The following is a 20,746-nucleotide window of genomic DNA, read 5'->3' on the forward strand; positions in this document are numbered from 1 at the left end:
TCAGCAACATGATGATATGGTTGTTTCTTTCCTTATTTTCCTACAAAAACTATCAAGTTATTCGATAATCACTGATAATCAATTATTGTCCATCACATGTCGTTATTTATGATAAAATCGATACCAAAACATTAATATTTTATTTTGTTTTTCTCAAATTAATTTTTTTACAAAATCTACTTAAAATTAATGAAAAAATTCTAAAAGTTTTATGTTCTAATACTTTAATTTTCTTTAATGACCGCCCAATAAAACTAATTTATAAGTATATATATTTTTATATTCTTGAATGAATATTTCTTACCGTTTAACTGTTTAAACAAGCACTGTAAAACTAAAAATAATAGATTTTTGTGTAGTTTTATAGTTTTAAAATGATTTTTAAAAAAATTTAAAGCGATAAAATATTGAAGATAATAAGACCAGTTTTATCGGTGTTTAAAATAATCTCAAAAGACTATCTTATTAATATCTAAAATAATCTCAAAAGATGATAGAGAATGGTTATTTAACAGCTAAATGACTTAATTGAAATGTAATAACATTTAATGTTAAAATTGAAGCGTATTAAAGTTCAATGCTAAAATATGTACCCAATCTAAAGTATAATGACTAATAATGTAGTTTACCCTTGAAGAAAATAAAAGAAAAAGGAGAGAAAAATAAATAAATAATAGTAATAAAGTACAGCGAGACGAGTGCGAGTGAGAGAGAGAGAAAGGGCGTTGTCAAAATTTAATAGTCAATAGTAAAAACACAGAGGGGCATATGCGTTGCCCACCATTAACGTTTGTCTCTCAATCCACACCCTTTCTTCCCACAACCCTCTGCAAAGCTACACCTTGTTGTTGTTGGTGATGTTGGTAAGTGGAGGTTTCCAGAGAGAGAGAAAGTGAATAAAAAAGAAGAAAAAGACCCAAGTTATTCTCAGGTAAAGAGAGAAAGGTAGAGATATTGTTGGGTATTTTCCCTTGTTTCCCCAGATGCACTTTCAATGGGGAAATATGAGGACCAAAATCTGCAGCAGCAAAGGGATCAGGGTCTTGAATCAAGGAACAATGAAGGGCGTTCGGGATTCTTGTGTGGAAGATTTTGGATGGTCTTGTCTAGGCTTGCAAGTGAGTTCAGTTTCAGATGTGTGTTTGTTTTGTTCCTCAGCTTGTCGGTTTTGCTGCCTGGGATTTTCTGGATCCTTCCTATGCGATCTTTGAACTCTGGGTTTGATGCTAAGCAATCTATTAAGCTCAGTGGTAAGACTTCTTTCAAATTTAGCTTCCCATATTCTCTGTGTGGTTAGGGCTTAATTCATGGTTTCTATGTTTCTAGCAAATGGGTATGTTGATTTTTCATTTTATTTTTGGGTTTTAATTTAGATCCTCTGTTGTTGAGAGCTGTTGGGTATTTCCCTGATTGATGTCTCATTTACCTTGTAGTTATGTTGATTCTCTGATGGCTCTTGTTATAAATTGATACATGATAATATTTAATTTACCCTCTGGTACTTGTGAATGACTTAGATTCAAAATTTATTTTAAATATGGAATTCTGGTGTTGTAGAATATGATGTTTAATTTGTTTTTCTTTCATATGTTGATGTTCTATGTGAGCAAATTGTAGTGTTTTGACTTGTTTTAATGGATGTTATCAGCACAAGTCCGAAAGGGGCATGGATTTATTTAACCTTGTAGAATTTCTGTGAGTTTATGTTCTTTTTCTTTATGACTATATGGAACTTGATTTTCTATTTTAGTACAATTTATTTTTATGATAAGATGTGGTTCGAATCAAAGTTGTGTCGCAGGAAGTGATTGTTTTTCTATATTTATAGTATTTCTCCTTTTAGCAAAAGAAGCAAACACTTAATGGTTTGTTTCAATGGTTTCCTCTCCTTTTTTCTTGTAAATGAAAATGTGAAATTTGTGAGACAAGTGCTATGTTTTTGTTTTCCATACCTTAAATTGATGACCGGTTGATCACATAGAACTGGTTATTTGATGTCGTGCCATTTAATCCTTTCTTTATTGAATCCAACGGTCTTCCTTGACTCGTTATTCCTTCCTTGATTAGAATGCAGTATGTGCCTTTTGCTTCCATTGTGTTTCCATCACAATGAAGACCTTTTCAGTTCAGTGTTAGGTTTCCGTTAGTAATTTTCCTTGTTTCTTGCTTATATATTCATTTATTCTTTACAGCCCCGGTCCATGCACGTTTTACTCTTCAGAAACCAGTTTTAGAGCTTGTTCAGCATATTGAAAAGTTGGAGTATGATATCTATGAAGAATTAGCCGTTCCGGATACCAAGGTTATAGTCTCAACTTCTTCCATTGCATTACACATAATTACTTGTATATTACGTGAAAACTTGATCTATAAGCTACTCTTTTTCAACAGGTGGCTATCTTATCCATGCATCAGTCAGATGTATCTAACTCTACTAACGTGGTGTTTGGTGTTCTTTCCAATTCGTTAGAGAGCCGAATAAGTCCAGTAGCCCTTAGCGTGCTGAGATCATCTTTAATTGAGCTGTTTCTTCGGCAATCCAATCTAACTTTGATGACTTCAATTTTCGAGCAGCCTTCTGACTTTGAGATTGTGAAGTTTCGTGGTGGCATCACTGTGATCCCTGTTCAATCTGCTTCCATATTTCAAATAACCCAGTTTCTGTTTAATTTTACTTTGTACAACTCAATATCTGAAATAGAGAACAAGTGCATTGAGTTGAAGGATCAACTTAAGTATGGACTACGCCTGAGGTCTTATGAGGTATGATATCACTCTCGAGCAATTCTGACACATGACAATGTCATCAATGCTTTGTTTTTGGGTATCATAACCCTAGTTTAGGAAATTAAGACCATGTTCCATCAGTACAATGAAACATAAATTCTGGGTTTTGGAGAGAGGGAAGGGGAAGGGTTTTTTCCATACGGTTTGTACCCTTTGATGACCTAATGTTTGAGTCCTATTTGTTTGTTTTGTTTATAATTATTTTTATTTGTTCGTTGCAGAACTTGTTTGTGCAATTAACAAATGAAAATGGCTCCACTATGTCATCACCAGTTATAGTTCAGGCTTCGGTGATGTCAGATAATTATGGTAACCTTCTGCCTCAGAGATTAAAGCAGTTGGCTCAAATCATCACACGCTATCCTGCAAGGAATCTTGGTCTCAATAACTCGGTGTTTGGTAAAGTTAAAAGCATTAGCTTATCATCTTGTTTGAAGGGTACACTTCATGCTACCCCTCCCACTCCTTCTCCGGCTTTGGCTCCAGGGCCATCGATTTCACCGAATCCTAATTCTGCACCAACTCGCCCTCCAGCATTGGCACCAAATATTGCTGCTTCTCCATCTGCTCGTAGTCCCCTGCATTCACCGGGTCATAGAAGCAGTCTTGACCCTTCTTTTCCTCCTTCAATTTCTCCTGCATCTTCTAGTGCATCAACTCACTCCCCTCCCCCTTATCCGTATTCTCGTCCTGCGGTTCCACCAAGCCATCCCATAAGATCTCAGTCCCACTTAATTCCTAAGCACACACCAGTAATGAGTCCCCAGTCACAGTTGTCCTCGAGTCTACCACCAATACCTTCAGTCTCTTATGGATCTCGGCCCGGCCAAGGTATGGAGCGTACTCCATCAGCGCAATCTCCGTCATGTAAGCATCCATGCTAAGTGAACTATGCGATTCTGCTTATGTTCTTTTTCCATTTTAAAATGAGTAAAGATTCATCGTGTCGCATCCTTGTTAATGGTGGTTTCAACCATGGAAATGCCAGTTGGACATGCATTTGTTTTTAATTATCAATCCAATTATAGCTAATTGTGATGATTGTTTTTTGTGATCATTGTCCTGCAGCTGTAGCGGTACGTGTGTTCCCTGCGGAATTCTGTTTGCTAGGAGTTTTGGTAGTCTTCATCTGTCTTCTTTTATGATTGAATTGATTCATTGTGCCATACCAACCGAAATCGCAATACATACGAAAAGTCCATGGCAGGTGATGTTCATTTTCCAATTTTGATATGGAAAGGGCTGTAGAACCACCTGTGAATAACCCAAGAAGCATCGAAGTTTTTCCTTTTCCTTTAGTCAATGCAATCGATCTATACGCGAACGAGATGGAAACATGAACTGCTGGTCAAAGCCGGAAAGTTGGCAGGTCACTCATCTGACTTAGCTTACAGTTCATCACAAAAGAAAAAATGTGGGGTGTTTTTCCCAAAGGGAATAACTCCTTGAGGTGGTTTGACTACTTGAGAAACCGGCATACCTCGTCGGTTTCAAGAACCATCTCCCATATTGATTCAAGTGTAAAGAATATGCTGTTTCATTTTGAGCAGCTATAATGTAGGGTAAAGGCGAAATGTAAAAACTAGTGTTTTCTAATAATGAAGGATATCTGAAAATTAGAGTATATACTTGTATGAATATGGCATGTTGTTGATTAGATTCTTCTAATGAACCTAGAATGGTTCGAAGTACAATCCGGTCTATTGAGGTATACATTATTCTTCCAATTGAGTTAAAAAGACCGGTGCTTGGCCGGAGAGTAGTTTCCGATTGCCGGCCTTAGCTTCATATTTCCAGGTAGGTCCAAGAAGACAGGATATTGCTGCTCCGCCAAGCAAGCAAAAGGCGCACAGAACCAGCCTGGATAAACCAATAATCAATTATCAACCCACGGTTTACATAAATCCCATGGAAACGAAACAAATATGAATCCAAGTTGTTCTTCACGAATCGTATCCACCCAATCTTAACTTAATTAGGTCCCCAAAGCAGCAGCTTCTCTAGTGTTATCAGATGTGTGCATCAGGAAATTCTGCATACCAGCATCTGTTAGCCTTTGTTTTTAATAGACATGTGAAAACATACAAAGACGTTAACTTGGGAGTAACTAAGGGTACTTGCGGGAGGAGCGGAGGAGAAACCATACCGCGGAGGAACTGGTGACGGATACAAGCTGCTGCGCTGATAACGAGGGTGGCTGTGGGTCCACCTCTTGATGACGGCGATGACGTACCTGGTCTAGTCCTACCGGAAGTGTGGCGATAACCTCTTTTTTTGACCAGTGCTTTGTTTTCATTGATTTTTTTTTGTTTCTTTTTTAAAATTTAACCGGGAATGTAAGAAGAGGACTGTATGACTATTTACATGAATATAACAAGTATACATATATAAAAACACCCATTTCTAAATCGAAACTATGACTAAACTCTATACCCTAGGGCTGAACACTAAGCTCAAAGCATGTAGTAATATTGTCTTCATGTGTTAAGTAACTGCAGATAAATAAGAAGCCATGTAACTTGTAAGAAAATTTTCTAGAAGCAGAAACAAAATCATGAAACAACTTAATTTCAAAGAAAACTTGTGTTTTTTCTTTGCCGAGTTGAGCTGGGACATCTTGCAGAACAGATATGTAAAAGAAAAAGAACAGTAACATTACCTGGGAAAGTTCCAATAACTTGTCATTTTCTCATCTATGTTTTGTCTTGAAAGTTAGTATAATATAGATTCTAACTATATACACACAAACACACACATACTTGCCCTCCTTTAAGAAAGCGTTGAAAAATATTACCATTATTAGCAGGCTGGTGAGTTTTTAGAGTAGACAGAGGCTATAGAATGAGCCAAGATGGCCACCAGGAGCTAGCTGTGGAGAAAATCATAGCATCTGGGTTACAGAATTTCTAGGTATATATGTTAGTAATATACATATATACATACACACACACACACATATATATATATATATGTAAACCACAAGCAAGGAGAAGATTAAGCTCTGACAATAGATCCTACCCTCACGAGAGAGATCACTTGCATTGGTTCTGCTACCGAGAAAATCGAGATACCCGTGCGTCCAGTAAGTGAATGCACGAAGAGGCCCCGAAGAAAGGAACCGAGTTCGCAATCGGGTAAGCCCATTCGCAAGATCGTCGACAAGGAAACCGATGTCCCAAAAAAACATTTCACCGGTTTGATCATCATCGGCGGTGGCAGTGTAGTTACCATAACCGATCTCGTAACGACAAACGGGACAGGTGTTGTGAATGCTCAACCAAGGTACGGTACAATCAGAGTGATACAAATGCTTGCACGGTAGCTCTTTTGCTTCGCCACCGACCTGGAACTCATCCCTGCAAACGGGGCAATGAGTGACGTTGATCAGATGGTTTTCCGTGATTTTCACCACCGGCAAAGCTTCGATCGCCGAAGCAGCCGCTGGTGGCGGCCCTGGCCTGTCGTTCTCAGTCAAGCCTTCGATGAAACCATCTATCTCGTTGCCTGTATCCTGGGGTGCAACGATAGTACTCGGCTGCTCGCGAGGTCGTTGAACGAGAGTGACCATGCTTTGACGCCTGGTCGAAGGGTCGAGAGCAGCGGCCAGCGTATCGAATAACCCGGTAGTCGTTTCGTAGGGTTCGAGGCCATGATCAGCTAGAAGCCTAGGCCTTGAGACATCCAGCTCGTGACTAAGTTGACGAAAACAATGGGGACAATAAGTTTCAAAAGGGTTTGAATTGGTGAACCTAATGGTTCGTTGGCAATGGAGACACCAGAAATAATGGTAGGTTCTCATCCTACGGACTCCATTAACTATAACACCAGGACGACGATGGCTGCTTAGAGACATATGGTTCAGTAGGCTATGAAAAGGGGGGATTAATTGTGTGTTTTTAGAAATGTTTTTTTTATCCAAATTATGGAAGAAGAATTCACGGCTCATTATATACGTGAGAAAGAGAGGAGAGAATACCTTGGAGACATGCAGCAAAGGATTCCTTTTCTTCTTGACATGTTCTGTATTTTCCTGGATTTGTGTTCTTCATTTTCCCCAGTTTTCTCTTGTCTTACTTGTAGGAAAAGCAAAGGATGAATTCATAATTGATGTTATCTGGTTGTATAGTTTTTGTTTATAGAGAGTTTAACTTGAATCAAAGGTTTTTAATTTTCTTTTCTAAGGTTATCTTCTGTTTGAGGTATGCTCCGAGTATTATAGTTGTAACGAATTACAAATTTTACTTATTTAAATGCTAAAATATTTATAAATTAAAGTTTAGAAATATATTTAGATGGTAAAGTACGTTGTCCCTTCACTATAGAATATTGTTTTATTGAGTCACTCGATTATTAAAAGTTACAAAATAGTCCCCTAACTATAGGACGTTACTTTCTTAAGTCCTTTGACTATTAAAAGTTATAAAATGATCATCCGACTATTCAATGTGTTCAAAACTTGTCATTTTTAGTTAAAGAATTGATGGTAGTTTGAGTTGAACGTTAATCTGCTAACTGTGATGCAGTAGTCATTTGAGATCTTGATTTCATATTATATAATATCTTAGTCAGCAGGTTAATATCAAACTCATACATTATTTTTTTAATGGAAAAAGACTAGTTTGGAACACAATGAATAGTTAGGTCACCATTTTGTAACTTTTAATAGCCGAGTGACTCAATAAAACAATACTCTATAGTCAGGAACCATTTTATAACTTTTAATAGTCGAAGTACTCAATAAAACAACACCCTTTAATCGAATACTATTTAAAATAATTTATTATATAAAAAACAATACAAAGATGGATAAATGAAGGATTAAATTGTCAATTCGATCTTAAAATTAATGGTGGCTGAAAAGTACTCTCACTTTCTGCTGGTATGGCCCAAGAAAATGAGCCCACAACGTGACAACGACTCAAAGAGCCGGCTGATTCCACTCGGTAAAAGGGCACCCGAGTCGACTCACTCATTTTTCTCTGGCCAATCGGATTGGGTTGGGTCAGCCGAGCCTTCCATCAAAAACCACCCCAAGTCCCTTATGCTTCTCTCTTTTAGTTTCTCTCACACTCCGTGAGAGGAAAGTATAGCCAACAACTTTCTCTCCATCCAAACACGCGAAAATGTCTCATATAGTCTTCCAAGCATCTCCACTACCCAAAACGTTGTTGTTAAAGCTGAGACTGCCGCCCCCGGCTCATCCTTCATCGTGTAGGTTCAAGAAGAGCCTAACGGTGAGGTGTTCTTCATCTTCTTTAATCGACGGTGATGATTCTTCCGTCGCTACTCTCGAGCGTTGTTTCTCGGAACCTCCGGCTCCGGTGGAGCTCGGCTCTTCGGGTTCGAGTGAGGTGGGGCCGGTTATGAAAGGAGGAAAACACGGTGCGTTTGGTGCGGTTACTTTGGAGAAAGGGAAACTTGATTTGACTCAGAAACATACCACGTCTAGCCCTGAGGTTGGTTTTCATTGTTGTATCTTTTGCGTAATGAGTTAATTAAGCTTAATTAGAGCAAGAACTTGCTTAGTATTCTGGCATCAAAACTTCGCAAATACTTAAAGGCTAGTTTTTAATATATATATGTGAGTTATCAAATATATATGTGTGTGTGGAGAAAAGGGTTGTCTTGAATTTAAATAACGATTTTAGATAACTTTGGAAAAAAAATTCAATATGAAAATGAATTCAGATGGAAAATTTAACTTATTTCTGTTATTTAAGCTGTAAGAAGCTAACAGAGAAACTTTCTGCTAAAAAGTTTTTATCTTCTTGTTAAATTAATGAAATTTGATATGTTTGCCTTTCATAACGTGTATGTTCAAACTAGGGTTTTAAGTATCAGTTTAAGAACAAAACCCTGCAACACACAATGGTGAAAATGGAATGTGCGTCGTACCGTTAGGTTTTATTTTTGTAAAACTCTTAAATATTTGCAGTGCTAAATTAGGAACGCAGTTATTTTTGTTTGAATCTTAAGGTATCCTGTTCCTACCCACATGTGATCAGCTTTCATGATTTACATATGAATTTAACTACAGTAGTTGGTTTGTTAAAATATCATTTACAAAGCTTTTATTGTTTTCAGTGTCGGGTTCATTTTTTTTATTGTAAATCAGATGTTTACTTCTTGGTTATTATTATTGGTTTCCTTGAGAACATTGTCCAAAATTTTGGAATGATCAGCTAATGCATTTGAAATTACAGCTTGCGACCGGGGGAGGTGGTGGAGATATTGGAAAGAAAATTAATCATGGAGGTGGGGATGGAGGTGATGATGATGGCGATGATGATGATTATTTCGATGACTTTGATGATGATGGGGAGGGAGACGAGGGTGGACTCTTTAGGAGGAGGATGTTTCTAGAAGAGGTAAGAGATCCGAGTCTAGCAGATTCATTATGCATATTTGACAACTTATTTAGCTAAATGCTTAAGGAATAAATATTCACTTGAATTCTTGGATTTTCCTTCATTTTCTTCCCAGCTTTTTGATCGAAAATTTGTAGATGCTGTTTTGAACGAGTGGCAGAAGACAATGATGGACTTGCCTGCTGGCCTCCGACAAGCTTATGAAATGGTTTAGCGACTTTTCTTATTGGTGTATTACATGGTCAAGGACTTTTTCTGTTTAGATGCTGACAAATCTTTTTGCCTTCAGGGATTGGTCAGTTCAGCGCAAATGGTAAAATTCTTAGCAATAAATGCCAGACCAACCACCAGTAGATTTATTTCTCGAACACTCCCACAAGGAATGTCTCGGGCATTTATTGGCAGGTAATCCTTGATATGCTCATGTTCAGCTCTTGAGAATGTCTCCAGCAATCCGGATGAAATGAATATTTGATCACAGCATATCGTTGAATCTGTCATGATACTTACGTATAATCTTTTTCTGTTTTTAGGATGCTTGCAGATCCTCCCTTTTTATACAGGCTTCTTTTAGAGGAGGTTGCAACAATCGGTACTTCTGTTTGGTGGGAGGTGAAGAATCGAAAGGATAGGTGATTTTAAATAGCATGATGAGATGTATGTTTGCCTTGTTTATCCATTTTGGTAAATCAAACTAATAGACTTGCTTTACTTTCTGTACAGGATTAAGCAAGAATGGGATCTGGCTCTAATGAATGTTCTCACAGTGGCAGCTTGCAATGCTCTTGTAGTTTGGTCTCTTGCTCCATGTCGTTCTTATGGAAACACCTTCCTGTTTGACTTGCAAAACACGTTGCAGAAGCTTCCAAACAATATATTTGAACGGAGTTACCCACTTAGAGAATTTGACTTGCAAAAGAGAATCCATTCTCTTTTTTACAAGGCTGCAGAGTTGAGTGTTGTTGGATTAGCTGCTGGAGCAGTGCAAGGCTCTTTGTCAAATTTTCTAGCCGGTAAAAAGAAGGAAAAGTAATTAGATTTCACTGATCTTCGGTTATCCTTTTTTTACATTTATTTGGAAAGGAGAACATTTTCTTCTTGTTAGTAGGCTTCTTTTACTTGTGCATTACTTGTGACTTTTTTTAACTGTTGGCAGGTTATCTGTGACAATTCCGTCAGTGAGTACCAATGCACTCGGTTATGGTGCATTCCTTGGACTCTATGCAAGCCTTAGATATCAGCTTTTATGTGGATTTGATCAAGCAGTTGTCAACCATTTTGATGTCATTGGTGTAGCGTTGTTCTTCAGCACAGCTTTAAGGTCTATCTCTCTCTTGCTCACATCCGCCTTCCAGATCCCTTTCTTTTTTTCTCTCGTTTTTTTTTGTGCCAAGTACTTCCGACAATTTTGCTCAGTGGTTCCTTTTTGTTGACGTACATGGAATTTGTGGTATTTTTTTGTCTCACCTAACCGGTCCTGTGTAGGGTTTTGAATGTTCAATTAGGGGAGAGATCAAGGCTTGCTTGGCTAGGTGTTGAGGTGGATCCGTTCATTCATTCGGATGACCTCTTGAAAGCTTACAACAGGCCTTCTGAGGATGGCACTAGGTCATCTTCTAAATGGTTTATATCCAAGAACGCCATCGTTTCCGGCCTTGGACTTCTCGGCATCAGGCAAGGAAATGCAGAATCCGTTGCCAATGGAGAAACTGGAGCTCCAAAGGCCCGGAGAAAGAGGATTGTCCGGAAGAAGGTAGCTGCAGGCTCTACATAGTTGGCTGTCCAATTTTGCTGCTTGATGAATCACATAAAGAGTAGCTCGTACATGATTTTTTTTTGGGGGGGGGAGGGAGAGAGTTCTTGACTGTTGGTATTAGTTTTTGATTGAATGTTAAATATTTGGTCATATTCAATGAAGTTCTACACTCCAAGTTCAGAGCCCTTAATAAATTGCAAGGGATATTGGTTTTTTGGTAGATCCTTGTTTACTGAGATGAACCACGATAGAAGATTAATTATTTTTTTCAAAAATATTATAAATGCTTAATTTTTTATATTTTTCAAAATTATTTTTTAAACTTAGTATTATATTGTTATATTTTTTGATAAAATACTTAAAATTTTCAAATTCTTTTTTACTCATAAACCAAAGGATGTCATGCACCTATACAGATCATTAGGAGTTTAAGGTGGTGTTTGTTTTTGCAGAGGTAAAAAGTTTGCAGTCTGCGGACCACATCTGCATGCATCTGCAGTAAAAGAGGAAGACCAAAAGTCTGTAGTCTGCAAGACGAAGACTGTTTATTTTTTAACGTCTGTAGACTGTTAAAATGAACTGAAATATAAATAAACTGATTTTTTTAAACTTAAAAGAGTTTTGTAATACTAAGATTTAAATAATTTTAGTTTTACAATACTGAAATTTAAATAATCCATACAACTACAATAATAAATTATTTAAAATAAATCAATCCATATTTTAAAATAAATCAATCCATACTAATAAATTATTTAAAATAAATCAATCCATACTAATAAATTATTTAAAATAAATCAATTCATATTTTAAAAATAAATCAATCCATACTAATAAATTATTTAAAATAAATCAATTCATACTAATAAATTATTTAAAATAATTTATTTTAAAATAAATTAATCCATATTTTATAATAAATTATTTTAAAATAAATTATTTTAAAATAAATAACCTTATTAAATTATTTAAAATTATTTTAATAAATAACCATATTTTATAATTGTTCTTGAAGTGGTTTGAAGACATAAAACCATGTCTGCACCAAGAAGAGCTCGTGCAGACGTTAGAAGAACTTCTGTCTTCTAAAAAACAAACGGTCTGCGAAGCCTAATGTCTGCGCGTAGTCTGCATGGCGCAGACATAAGAGGTTTGAAGAGGTGAAACAGTAAAAACAAACACATGCTAAGTTGTGGTTAGCAATTTAATGTTGAACGTATACCTTTTAAACTGAAAATTGCATTTTAAACTAAGGTTTAGTTCAAATTGCAAAAAAAAAAAGGATAAAGATAAAAAGGAATCGAATGTCTGTACTTTTTGTATTATTTTTTCTCTCAACGTGGTCCTCCAACTTAGAAAAAAAATCTAATGTTATCCTTTGACCAACGTTCTCTGATGTTGACCGTGACAGTTTATGGTGTTGACGTGATAATTCATTTTTCATGTTTGAGTTACCAATTTAGTCCATAACTAAATTTGTCGTGTTAACCGTCAGGCCGTCACACTATTAACCATTGTGGACTGTCACGTTAGCACTGTAACAGTCGACAACGAAAAACGTTGGTCAAAGGGTCACATAGGATTTATTTTTTCGAGTTTGAAGGTCATATTGAGAAGAAAAAAATAATATGATGATCAAGTTGTGCTTTTATTTAAAATACATCGACCTCCGATGATTTTTTTCTCCAAAAAAGAACATTTGTAGTACGATGTTAAAACCATTCAAATCAATTGAACAGAAAATTGACAATCATTGGGATTCGAATCCAAAATGCAACAAACTTAATTAGCTCTTAAACACCGAAATTATCCGGGCTATAAGTATCTCTTAGAAAGGAGGAAAAGTAAAAGAAATATGGAAGATTGTAAGACAAGAAAGTGCCAAAAACTATATTATGGTAGAGGCAAGGTATCGATTAGTTAAGGAAGTAAGCAAAGTCGGTCTTTTGGGATTCTGCCAGCAACTGCTCGTAGATTCACCAACTCCCTCACGGATTCTCTCCCCCATTTGAGCAAGTTATGTTCATTTAAAACCAACCAACATTAGCCTTGCATGGCTGTCTCCAAGTGCCTCTTGCTTGCAGCTTTACTCTACTATGGCATTGCCTCATAATCCCATTTTATTTTTCTGCATTTTCATCATCTTTGCATCAGGTAACTTTACCGTTTTTGTTGCATCTGTTTTCTTTACATGTTTTTGTGGTAAATTGTAAATGTAATCGCTTTGCATTTATATTTGATGACAAGGTGCAACAAAGCATGCAAATGCGAAAAATTTTACCCTTGTGAATCAGTGCAAAGACACGATATGGCCAGCGATAATCACAGACGGAAGCAACTTCCATGGCGAAGGGTTTATGTTGAAACCGGAAGAAACCGTCTTCTACAATGCTCCGAACGGTTGGAGTGGTCGCATATGGGGTCGAACAGGTTGCAGTTTCGATAAAAACGGCAATGGAACTTGCCAGACAGGCAACTGTGGCACTTCTGTTAATTGTACGAGCCCCGGTAGTCTCCCCGTTACCATTGCCGAATTCACACTCGGCGATATCGATTACTATGATGTTAGCCTCGTGGATGGCTTTAATTTGCCTATCGTGATTAAGCCTGGTGGTGGTAAAGGAAACTGCAGCACGGCCGGGTGTGACGGAGACTTGAGGCAAAATTGTTCGTCGGATCTCGTTTTTAAGAAAGACGGGAAGGTCAGCGGTTGCAGAAGTGCCTGCGATGCCTTCAATACTGATGAATATTGTTGCCGTGGGGCGTATGAAGATCCAGTTGCTTGTTTGCCTACGAATTATTCCAAGAGTTTCAAACAAGTTTGCCCTGCAGCATCTAGCTATGCTTATGATGATCGTGTTAGTATCATAACTTGCTCTGCATCAGATTACATGGTGGCATTTTGTGCAACAAGGTAAAGTAATATCATAGTTTCAAAATTGCACATATATGTATATGTATATGTATATGTATATGTATATGTATATGTGTATGTGTACGTGTACGTGTACGTGTACGTGTACGTGTACGTGTACGTGTACGTGTACGTGTACGTGTACGTGTACGTGTACGTGTACGTGTACGTGTACGTGTACGTGTACGTGTACGTGTACGTGTACGTGTACGTGTACGTGTACGTGTACGTGTACGTGTACGTGTACGTGTACGTGTACGTGTACGTGTACGTGTATATATGTATATATGTATAGTATTGAGAAAAGGGTATTTGCTGGTTTCAGGAACAATACAATATGCAGCTTTCAGGATGAGAAGCTTGTTTGCAGTGTTACATCAGAGGGCTTTGAAGCATTCTCTCAAACATGGAGGATTGTGATGCTGGCATTGCCGTTGGCTTCCATTTTACAGATTTTCTTTTAGCAAACTCTGCTCAAAGTTGTTTTGATTTGTATCATTTTGAAATCTAAATTCATGTTATGCGTTTATTTCTGTGTAATGAGAAGAATCGTCGCGGTTGATAAAAACACAGTGTATCTCTATGTTCGAATTTCAATATCTGCAAATCTTTTCTATGCTTATGCTTATGCTTATGCTTATGCTTATGCTTATGCTTATGCTTATGCTTATGCTTATGTTATGAGCATAAAAGAACTGATTTTTTTCACTATAGAACTACAAAGTTATATGGATGTCAAAAAACTGTCTCCTATCCCTCTGCATTGTTTCTGATTGCCTTTTTACCAGTTTGGCTTTTTTGATTCACTGATTTGGACTCCTCGTCTTCAAACGGTAATACGGTGGCTGCTGGCACCGTAAGTGTAACATCCTCCATGCCGGGTTAGTGATTAATTTGCAAAGTTTCAACATTTGGTGATTAAAGTAGAACAATTATATAGTTTAAAAATAAAGGTTGGTAAATATGAGATTAAGGTGAGGACCAAATGGTCATTTGCAAGGGGAATTTTTAATTAAATAAAATGTTATGGGGTATATATGATACCCACGTGTGATTTAGATTTCCAGAACCTCCCATTTCTTCTTCATTCTTCCTTATTTTCTTCTCTTCCTTCTCTCAACGTGGGGCTTGCATTTAAGGTAAGAATCTGAACTTGATAGTTTCTTTGATGTTTTATGATTGGAAATAAAAGCTTGGATGTTGTATAAGCTAAAGGAAAGCTTATATGACATTAAAACAACAAGATTAGTGTTTTAGAGAATGATTTGGAAATGAGTTTTTAGATGAGATTTTGATATGGATGAGTTTTTGATGTTTGAATCAGAATTTTGACCTGTCAATAAGCTAATTAAGAAGTATGAGGGGTTAGAATTCAAATTAGAACATATTGGAATTTGAGTTGGATTCTTAAATTCTACATGGAGAATTAGATTTCTAAGTATTAGAGGTATTTAATGGATAGTAATTAGTTTAAGTAAGTGTATGAGAGCTAAGAGTAGTAAAAGGATTGAAATAGGTATGTTTGAGCTGAAATGGGATGATTTCCGAGCTCAAATTAGGAATTCTGGGTTAGGGGAATCGGTACCCATTCAAGGGGAACCGATACCCCTTCAACAAATATGATTTCCAGAATGCTAGAGGGGAATCGGTACCCCAGGGGGGGGAACCGATACCCCTCATCGTATATGAAATTCCAGACTGCTTGAAGGGAATCGATACCCCTAAGGGGGGGAACCGATTCCCCCATGACAAAAAGAAGAAGAAAGAAAAGAAAGCAAGACTAAGCTATAAATTCTTTTAATTAGTAAGCTATTAAAGCTTAATTGCAATACATCAACATTTGATGATCATCTTAAAATTATGTTTATGTAGATACCGAGCCTACTCGAGTTCGGGAACAATCTACAAGTAGGATCGATCGAGGAAAAGGCAAAGAAGTATAGGTGAGTGCATATGCATAGCATGAATATAGTCGTATATTCAGTTCTAGACTTGTGATAAGTCTAGATTCCATATTTGACACATGATTACATTCCATATTATGATACATGACATGAATTTGTATTAAATGTATTACATGACATGAATTCATCTTATATGTATTACATGACATGAATATGCAGAAAAGTTCTATGCACTATGTGATAAAGGTATGTAAATGATACGCCTATGTGTTAAAGGTATGGAAATACTATGTCTACGCGATATGAACTACGGGAAATGTATAAGCCCATGTTATGTAGATGAGAACTATAGGTATAGTTGGCATGCCAAGGGTAGAGGGTATACTCGGTTCTTTAGGACATATGTATATCCTTTGGAACATGTGTGAAGTCTTGAAAGACACATACTTGATCCATAGTATATGTATATGATTCTTAAAGGATTCTACGTGGTCCTTATGGACAAAATTCTACGGGCACTTCGGTGCAAATTCTACGGGCACTTCGGTGCAAATTCTACGGGCACTTCGGTGCATTTATACGAGCTGTGGTGACAGCATAGTGCACAACCTCACATTACTCAAATACCTTAGGTTCTCAATATGCTATCATGGGCCAATAAACTTATTAATACTGAATAATGAATGTTACAGTCATACGCTTACAGGTATGGATATTGTTAAAGTATACTACATTGATTAGTTACATGTTTGCATCTCATCTCATATGATCCTGACATATTCATTACAATACATTGCCTTATTATTGTTGCCTCACTAAGTCGATGACTTAGCGTGTGAGTGTTTCACACGTAGGATCCGAGGAAATTAGACGAGACAGGTGAAGCAGCTTGACAGTATTACTCCTGCAACCATCAGATCAGAAGCAACTTATCAGTAGGTCATTTTGTTATGTAAATAGCAGTTGGCATGTAATTAAAGAGTTAAGTTGTGTATGCTCTGAATATTTTTGTAAACTTATATTACAGTATGTATATTATTGTATTTTCTTAATACAAGTCCCAATATTTTACTATTATTTATTAAGAGTTGTGTTTTAAAGTCAATGTAGTATCTCTGACTCATATCCGGGTCGGGTATGGGTTAGGGGTGTTACATTTAATGGTATCAGAGCCATGGTTTAGCCGATTCTAGGCATAAACCAGAGTCTATGGAGTCTGTCAATGGAATACATGCCAACTAATAGCGAGAACTTCTGATCTGGTATAGTATGAGTATGCTGTTTTGCTAATAGAACAATGTGGTTATTCTTATTAGATGTCCGGACATAATAGCTCCCGAAGTGAAGCGGGAGAAGATAGGCATGCTGAAAGCAGTAATTCACCTGCCCTGGCCAGGCAGAGTGAAGAACGGGCATCTCAAGGAGTGCCTGTGCAAGATCAAGATACGTTCTTCAGAACGTTAGACGCTATTCTGACGCGTCTTCAACCTCCTGCTCCACTAACTCCAAGAATTAATGTAGCAAAAGAATTGAGAAGTTTAGGAGCTCCCGAATTTAAGGGAGAAGCTGAGGAAGGTCCGGTGTCAGCGGATCTTTGGTTGAATGATTTGAAAATCATGTTAGATGGTCTCCACTGTTCCGAAGTGGAGAAATTAGATGGAGCTGTGTCTTTACTAAGGGGTCAGGCGAGGATATGGTGGACGAATGTCACCATGAGGATGTCAACCGACCAGTTGACTTGGTCTTTGTTTCTAGAAGAATTTAAAAGCAAGTATATTGGAGATCAGTTTATCCGCCAAATGAAGCAGGAATTTATGAATTTGAAGCAGATGAGCCGCTCGGTATATGAGTACGAATGTGAGTTTAATAAGCTGAGCAGGTTTGCAGCCGAGCTTGTGCCCACTGAGAAAGATGCTTGCGAATGGTTCGTGGAGGGCTTGCGCCCTAGGCTTAAGGAAATGTTGATAGTATTAAACCTGTCCTCGTTCCAGGAGGTGATCAATCGTGCAAAAGCTCTTGAAAGGGCTCAGAATGAAAGATTTGGGGACTCGAGAGTTCAGACATCAAAGAGGACGACTACTTATTCTGGTTCAACACCAACAAAAAGGGGAAGAGACTCGGGATTTCGATCACAAGCTAGATCAGAATCAGTTGCATCGTCTGCTAGGGGAGCAAGTCAGGCAAGACCTAGACAGACGCAGTCAGTGGAATCTGGTGTTGGGAGATCTACTCCGGGGCAAGGGAGACAGTGTCAGCAGTGTGGGAAAAACCATTATGGAACTTGTCGTATGGCAGCTGGGACTTGTTTCCGATGTGGAGAGGCCGGACATTTTGTCCGTGACTGTCCCTTGATTGTTGGGGAGCCGGCACCATCTGGAAGAGCTGGTTCTTTTTCACAAAGAGGCCGAGGAAGAGGCAGAGGAAGGAACCCGTCTGAATTCTCTGCTCAACCTGAAGTTCGATCCACTGCTCGAGTATACAACCTAAAGACAAGTGAAGACCGTGATGACCCTGATATTATAGCAGGTACTTTTCAGTTGTATGATAAATTGGTATTGGTACTGATTGATCCGGGTTCTAATTATTCTTATATTACAAGTAAGTTAGTAAAGGAGTTGGGGATTCCCTTAGAAGCTACGAGTAATGAGAATATAGTAACAACTCCGTTAGGCCAGAGTGCCCGGGTGAATAAAGTTTGTAAGGGGTGTCCTATAAAGATTCAGGGAATTGAATTCCCTGCTAATCTGATGGAATTACCCTTTGACGAGTTTGAAGTGATTCTGGGAATGGATTGGTTGTTTCGGTATTATGGAGATGTTAGTTGCAGATTGAAAAAGGTAACTCTGAAAAGTCCAGACGGAATAGAGATAAGTGTGAACAGTGAAAAGTTTAATCCGTTAGCAAATGTAATATCAGTGATGTCTGCCAAGAAATTATTGCTACAAGGATGTCAGGGTTTTCTGGCAAATGTGATTGATTCAAGAGCTCAAGAGAAAAGGTTAGAGGAAATTCCAATAGTTCGAGAGTTCCCTGATGTTTTTCCTGCTGAATTGCCAGGATTACCTCCGGATAGAGAGGTAGAATTCCAAATAGAAATAATGCCGGGAACAGCTCCGATTGCAATGGCACCTTATCGAATGGCTCCGAAAGAATTGCAAGAGTTAAAGAATCAATTACAAGAATTGCTAGAGAAGGGATTTATCCAACCAAGTGTATCGCCTTGGGGAGCTCCGGTGTTATTTGTTAAAAAGAAGGATGGATCAATGCGTCTTTGCATTGACTATCGACAGCTCAATAAGGTGACCATCAAGAACAAGTATCCCCTTCCGCGCATTGATGATTTGTTTGATCAACTAAAAGGAGCTTCGGTATTTACAAAGATCGATCTACGTTCGGGTTATCATCAATTGAAGATCCAGGAGAAAGATACTCCGAAGACAGCTTTCAGAACGAGATATGGTCATTATGAATTCATAGTAATGCCATTCGGAGTAACGAATGCACCTGCTGCTTTCATGGATCTTATGAACAGGATTTTTCAGCCATACTTGGACCAGTTTGTTGTTGTCTTTATTGATGACATACTGGTGTACTCGAAATCCCATGAAGAGCATAGCACACATCTGAGGATCGTCTTGCAAATTTTAAAAGATAAAAAGTTGTATGCCAAATTGTCCAAATGTGAGTTCTGGTTAAGGGAAGTAATTTTCCTGGGGCATGTGATCTCGGCAGTTGGGATTAGAGTAGACCCTCAGAAAGTTAAAGCTATAATGGATTGGGAAGTTCCTAAGAATGTGTCTGAAGTTCGGAGTTTTCTGGGACTTGCCGGTTACTATCGAAGATTCGTTAAGAATTTTTCGATGATTGTGCTGCCTTTAACAAAGCTAATGAGAAAGAACATACCATTTGTTTGGACTTCTGAATGTCAAGAAAGCTTCGAAGCTTTAAAGAGAATTCTGACGGAAACCCCGATATTGGTTCAACCGGAATCTGGCAAGAATTTTGTAGTATACAGTGACGCATCCCATAACGGGTTGGGGTGTGTATTAATGCAAGAAGGAAAAGTGGTAGCGTACGCATCGAGACAGTTGAAACCACATGAAAGGAATTACCCCACTCATGATCTAGAAATGGCTGCTGTAGTATTCGCTCTCAGGATTTGGCGTCATTATCTTTATGGGGAACGTTGCTACTTATATACGGATCATAAGAGCCTGAAGTACCTGATGACTCAAAAAGAATTGAATTTGAGGCAACGTAGATGGGTAGAGTTCTTAAAGGATTACGATGTGATAATTGACTATCATCCCGGAAAGGCTAATGTGGTAGCAGATGCTCTGAGTAGAAAGACGTTTGCAGCTTTACGAGCTATGGATGCAAGATTATCTTTAACGGGAGATGGTGGTCTTTGTGCAGAATTAACCCTTAAACCAGCATGGTTGGAACGAATAGGAGAATTGCAAGGTAAAGATGAAATGTGTTTGAAAAGAATTGAACAAGTCAAGAACAAAGAGATTAAAGACTTTGAGATTAAGTCAGATGGAAATCTATATTGTAAAGGAAGAATTGTAATACCCGACAACGAAGATTTGAAGAAAGAAATATTAACAGAGGCTCATTGCAGTCCGTTAACGATGCACCCGGGTGGAACCAAGATGTATATGGATTTGAAGAATCGATTTTGGTGGTCAGGGATGAAGCGAAGCATCACAGAATTTGTGTCTAAATGTTTGATATGTCAACAAGTCAAAGCCGAGCATCAAGTTCCATCAGGATTATTGCAACCGCTGTTCATTCCTCAATGGAAGTGGGAAAATGTTACGATGGATTTTGTTACGGGGTTACCCTTGACCCCGAACAAAAGAGAATCGATCTGGGTTATTGTTGATAGATTAACTAAGTCAGCGCATTTTCTCCCTGTTAGAACGGATTTCTCTATGGAAAAGTATGCAGAGCTGTATATTAGAGAAGTTATTAGATTGCATGGAGTACCTGTTTCCATAGTCTCTGATCGGGA

General features: G+C 37.8%; 4 protein-coding genes across 5 annotated transcripts; 3 read left to right on the top strand and 1 right to left on the bottom strand.

Annotated features, from left to right (window-relative positions):
* The first annotated feature begins 724 nt into the window (after window positions 1–724).
* Window positions 725–4,448, top strand: LOC120175350. Its single transcript, XM_039181984.1, has 5 exons — window positions 725–1,250; window positions 2,193–2,302; window positions 2,392–2,763; window positions 3,009–3,654; window positions 3,856–4,448. The coding sequence occupies exons 1-5, from the start codon at window positions 995–997 to the stop codon at window positions 3,930–3,932; spliced, it is 1,461 nt and encodes a 486-aa protein (XP_039037915.1). The 5' UTR covers window positions 725–994; the 3' UTR covers window positions 3,933–4,448.
* LOC120175349 (protein RETICULATA-RELATED 1, chloroplastic-like) lies at window positions 1,494–11,135 on the top strand. 2 transcript variants are annotated; one of them, XM_039181983.1, is made up of 9 exons: window positions 1,494–1,504; window positions 7,846–8,243; window positions 8,991–9,155; window positions 9,271–9,363; window positions 9,445–9,560; window positions 9,689–9,787; window positions 9,879–10,184; window positions 10,312–10,476; window positions 10,641–11,135. In XM_039181983.1, the coding sequence occupies exons 2-9, from the start codon at window positions 7,911–7,913 to the stop codon at window positions 10,927–10,929; spliced, it is 1,566 nt and encodes a 521-aa protein (XP_039037914.1). In that variant the 5' UTR covers window positions 1,494–1,504; window positions 7,846–7,910; the 3' UTR covers window positions 10,930–11,135. The 2 variants fall into 2 exon arrangements, with proteins under 2 accessions (XP_039037914.1, XP_039037913.1); XM_039181982.1 differs by lacking the exon at window positions 1,494–1,504 and having other exon boundaries at window positions 7,782–8,243.
* LOC120175351 (E3 ubiquitin-protein ligase RING1-like) lies at window positions 5,622–6,640 on the bottom strand. The gene is made up of 2 exons (XM_039181985.1): window positions 5,806–6,640; window positions 5,622–5,656 (listed from the first exon to the last, which is right to left on the bottom strand). Exons 1-2 carry the CDS (start codon window positions 6,638–6,640, stop codon window positions 5,622–5,624), a joined length of 870 nt encoding a protein of 289 aa, XP_039037916.1.
* Window positions 11,136–12,739: 1,604 nt separating the features above from the next.
* Window positions 12,740–14,337, top strand: LOC120175315 (pathogenesis-related thaumatin-like protein 3.5). Its single transcript, XM_039181967.1, has 3 exons — window positions 12,740–13,065; window positions 13,159–13,825; window positions 14,151–14,337. The coding sequence occupies exons 1-3, from the start codon at window positions 13,008–13,010 to the stop codon at window positions 14,287–14,289; spliced, it is 864 nt and encodes a 287-aa protein (XP_039037898.1). The 5' UTR covers window positions 12,740–13,007; the 3' UTR covers window positions 14,290–14,337.
* Window positions 14,338–20,746: the final 6,409 nt, after the last annotated feature.

The sequence above is a fragment of the Hibiscus syriacus genome, unplaced genomic scaffold, assembly GCF_006381635.1.
Source record: "Hibiscus syriacus cultivar Baekdansim isolate YM2019G1 unplaced genomic scaffold, ASM638163v2 tig00112205_pilon, whole genome shotgun sequence".
Taxonomy (NCBI): Eukaryota; Viridiplantae; Streptophyta; class Magnoliopsida; order Malvales; family Malvaceae; genus Hibiscus; species Hibiscus syriacus.

Coding starts and splice junctions, on each gene's coding strand:
- LOC120175350 (XM_039181984.1), top strand. CDS start 995: ATGGGGAAATATGAGGACCAAAATCTGCAGCAGCAAAGGGATCAGGGT. Junction 1,251..2,192: donor GCAATCTATTAAGCTCAGTG/GTAAGACTTCTT, acceptor TATTCTTTACAG/CCCCGGTCCATGCACGTTTT. Junction 2,303..2,391: donor TAGCCGTTCCGGATACCAAG/GTTATAGTCTCA, acceptor CTTTTTCAACAG/GTGGCTATCTTATCCATGCA.
- LOC120175315 (XM_039181967.1), top strand. CDS start 13,008: ATGGCATTGCCTCATAATCCCATTTTATTTTTCTGCATTTTCATCATC. Junction 13,066..13,158: donor TTTCATCATCTTTGCATCAG/GTAACTTTACCG, acceptor TTTGATGACAAG/GTGCAACAAAGCATGCAAAT. Junction 13,826..14,150: donor GTGGCATTTTGTGCAACAAG/GTAAAGTAATAT, acceptor TGCTGGTTTCAG/GAACAATACAATATGCAGCT.
- LOC120175349 (XM_039181983.1), top strand. CDS start 7,911: ATGTCTCATATAGTCTTCCAAGCATCTCCACTACCCAAAACGTTGTTG. Junction 8,244..8,990: donor ATACCACGTCTAGCCCTGAG/GTTGGTTTTCAT, acceptor TTGAAATTACAG/CTTGCGACCGGGGGAGGTGG. Junction 9,788..9,878: donor GTGAAGAATCGAAAGGATAG/GTGATTTTAAAT, acceptor CTTTCTGTACAG/GATTAAGCAAGAATGGGATC.
- LOC120175351 (XM_039181985.1), bottom strand. CDS start 6,640: ATGTCTCTAAGCAGCCATCGTCGTCCTGGTGTTATAGTTAATGGAGTC. Junction 5,657..5,805: donor AAGTGATCTCTCTCGTGAGG/GTAGGATCTATT, acceptor TTTTCTCCACAG/CTAGCTCCTGGTGGCCATCT.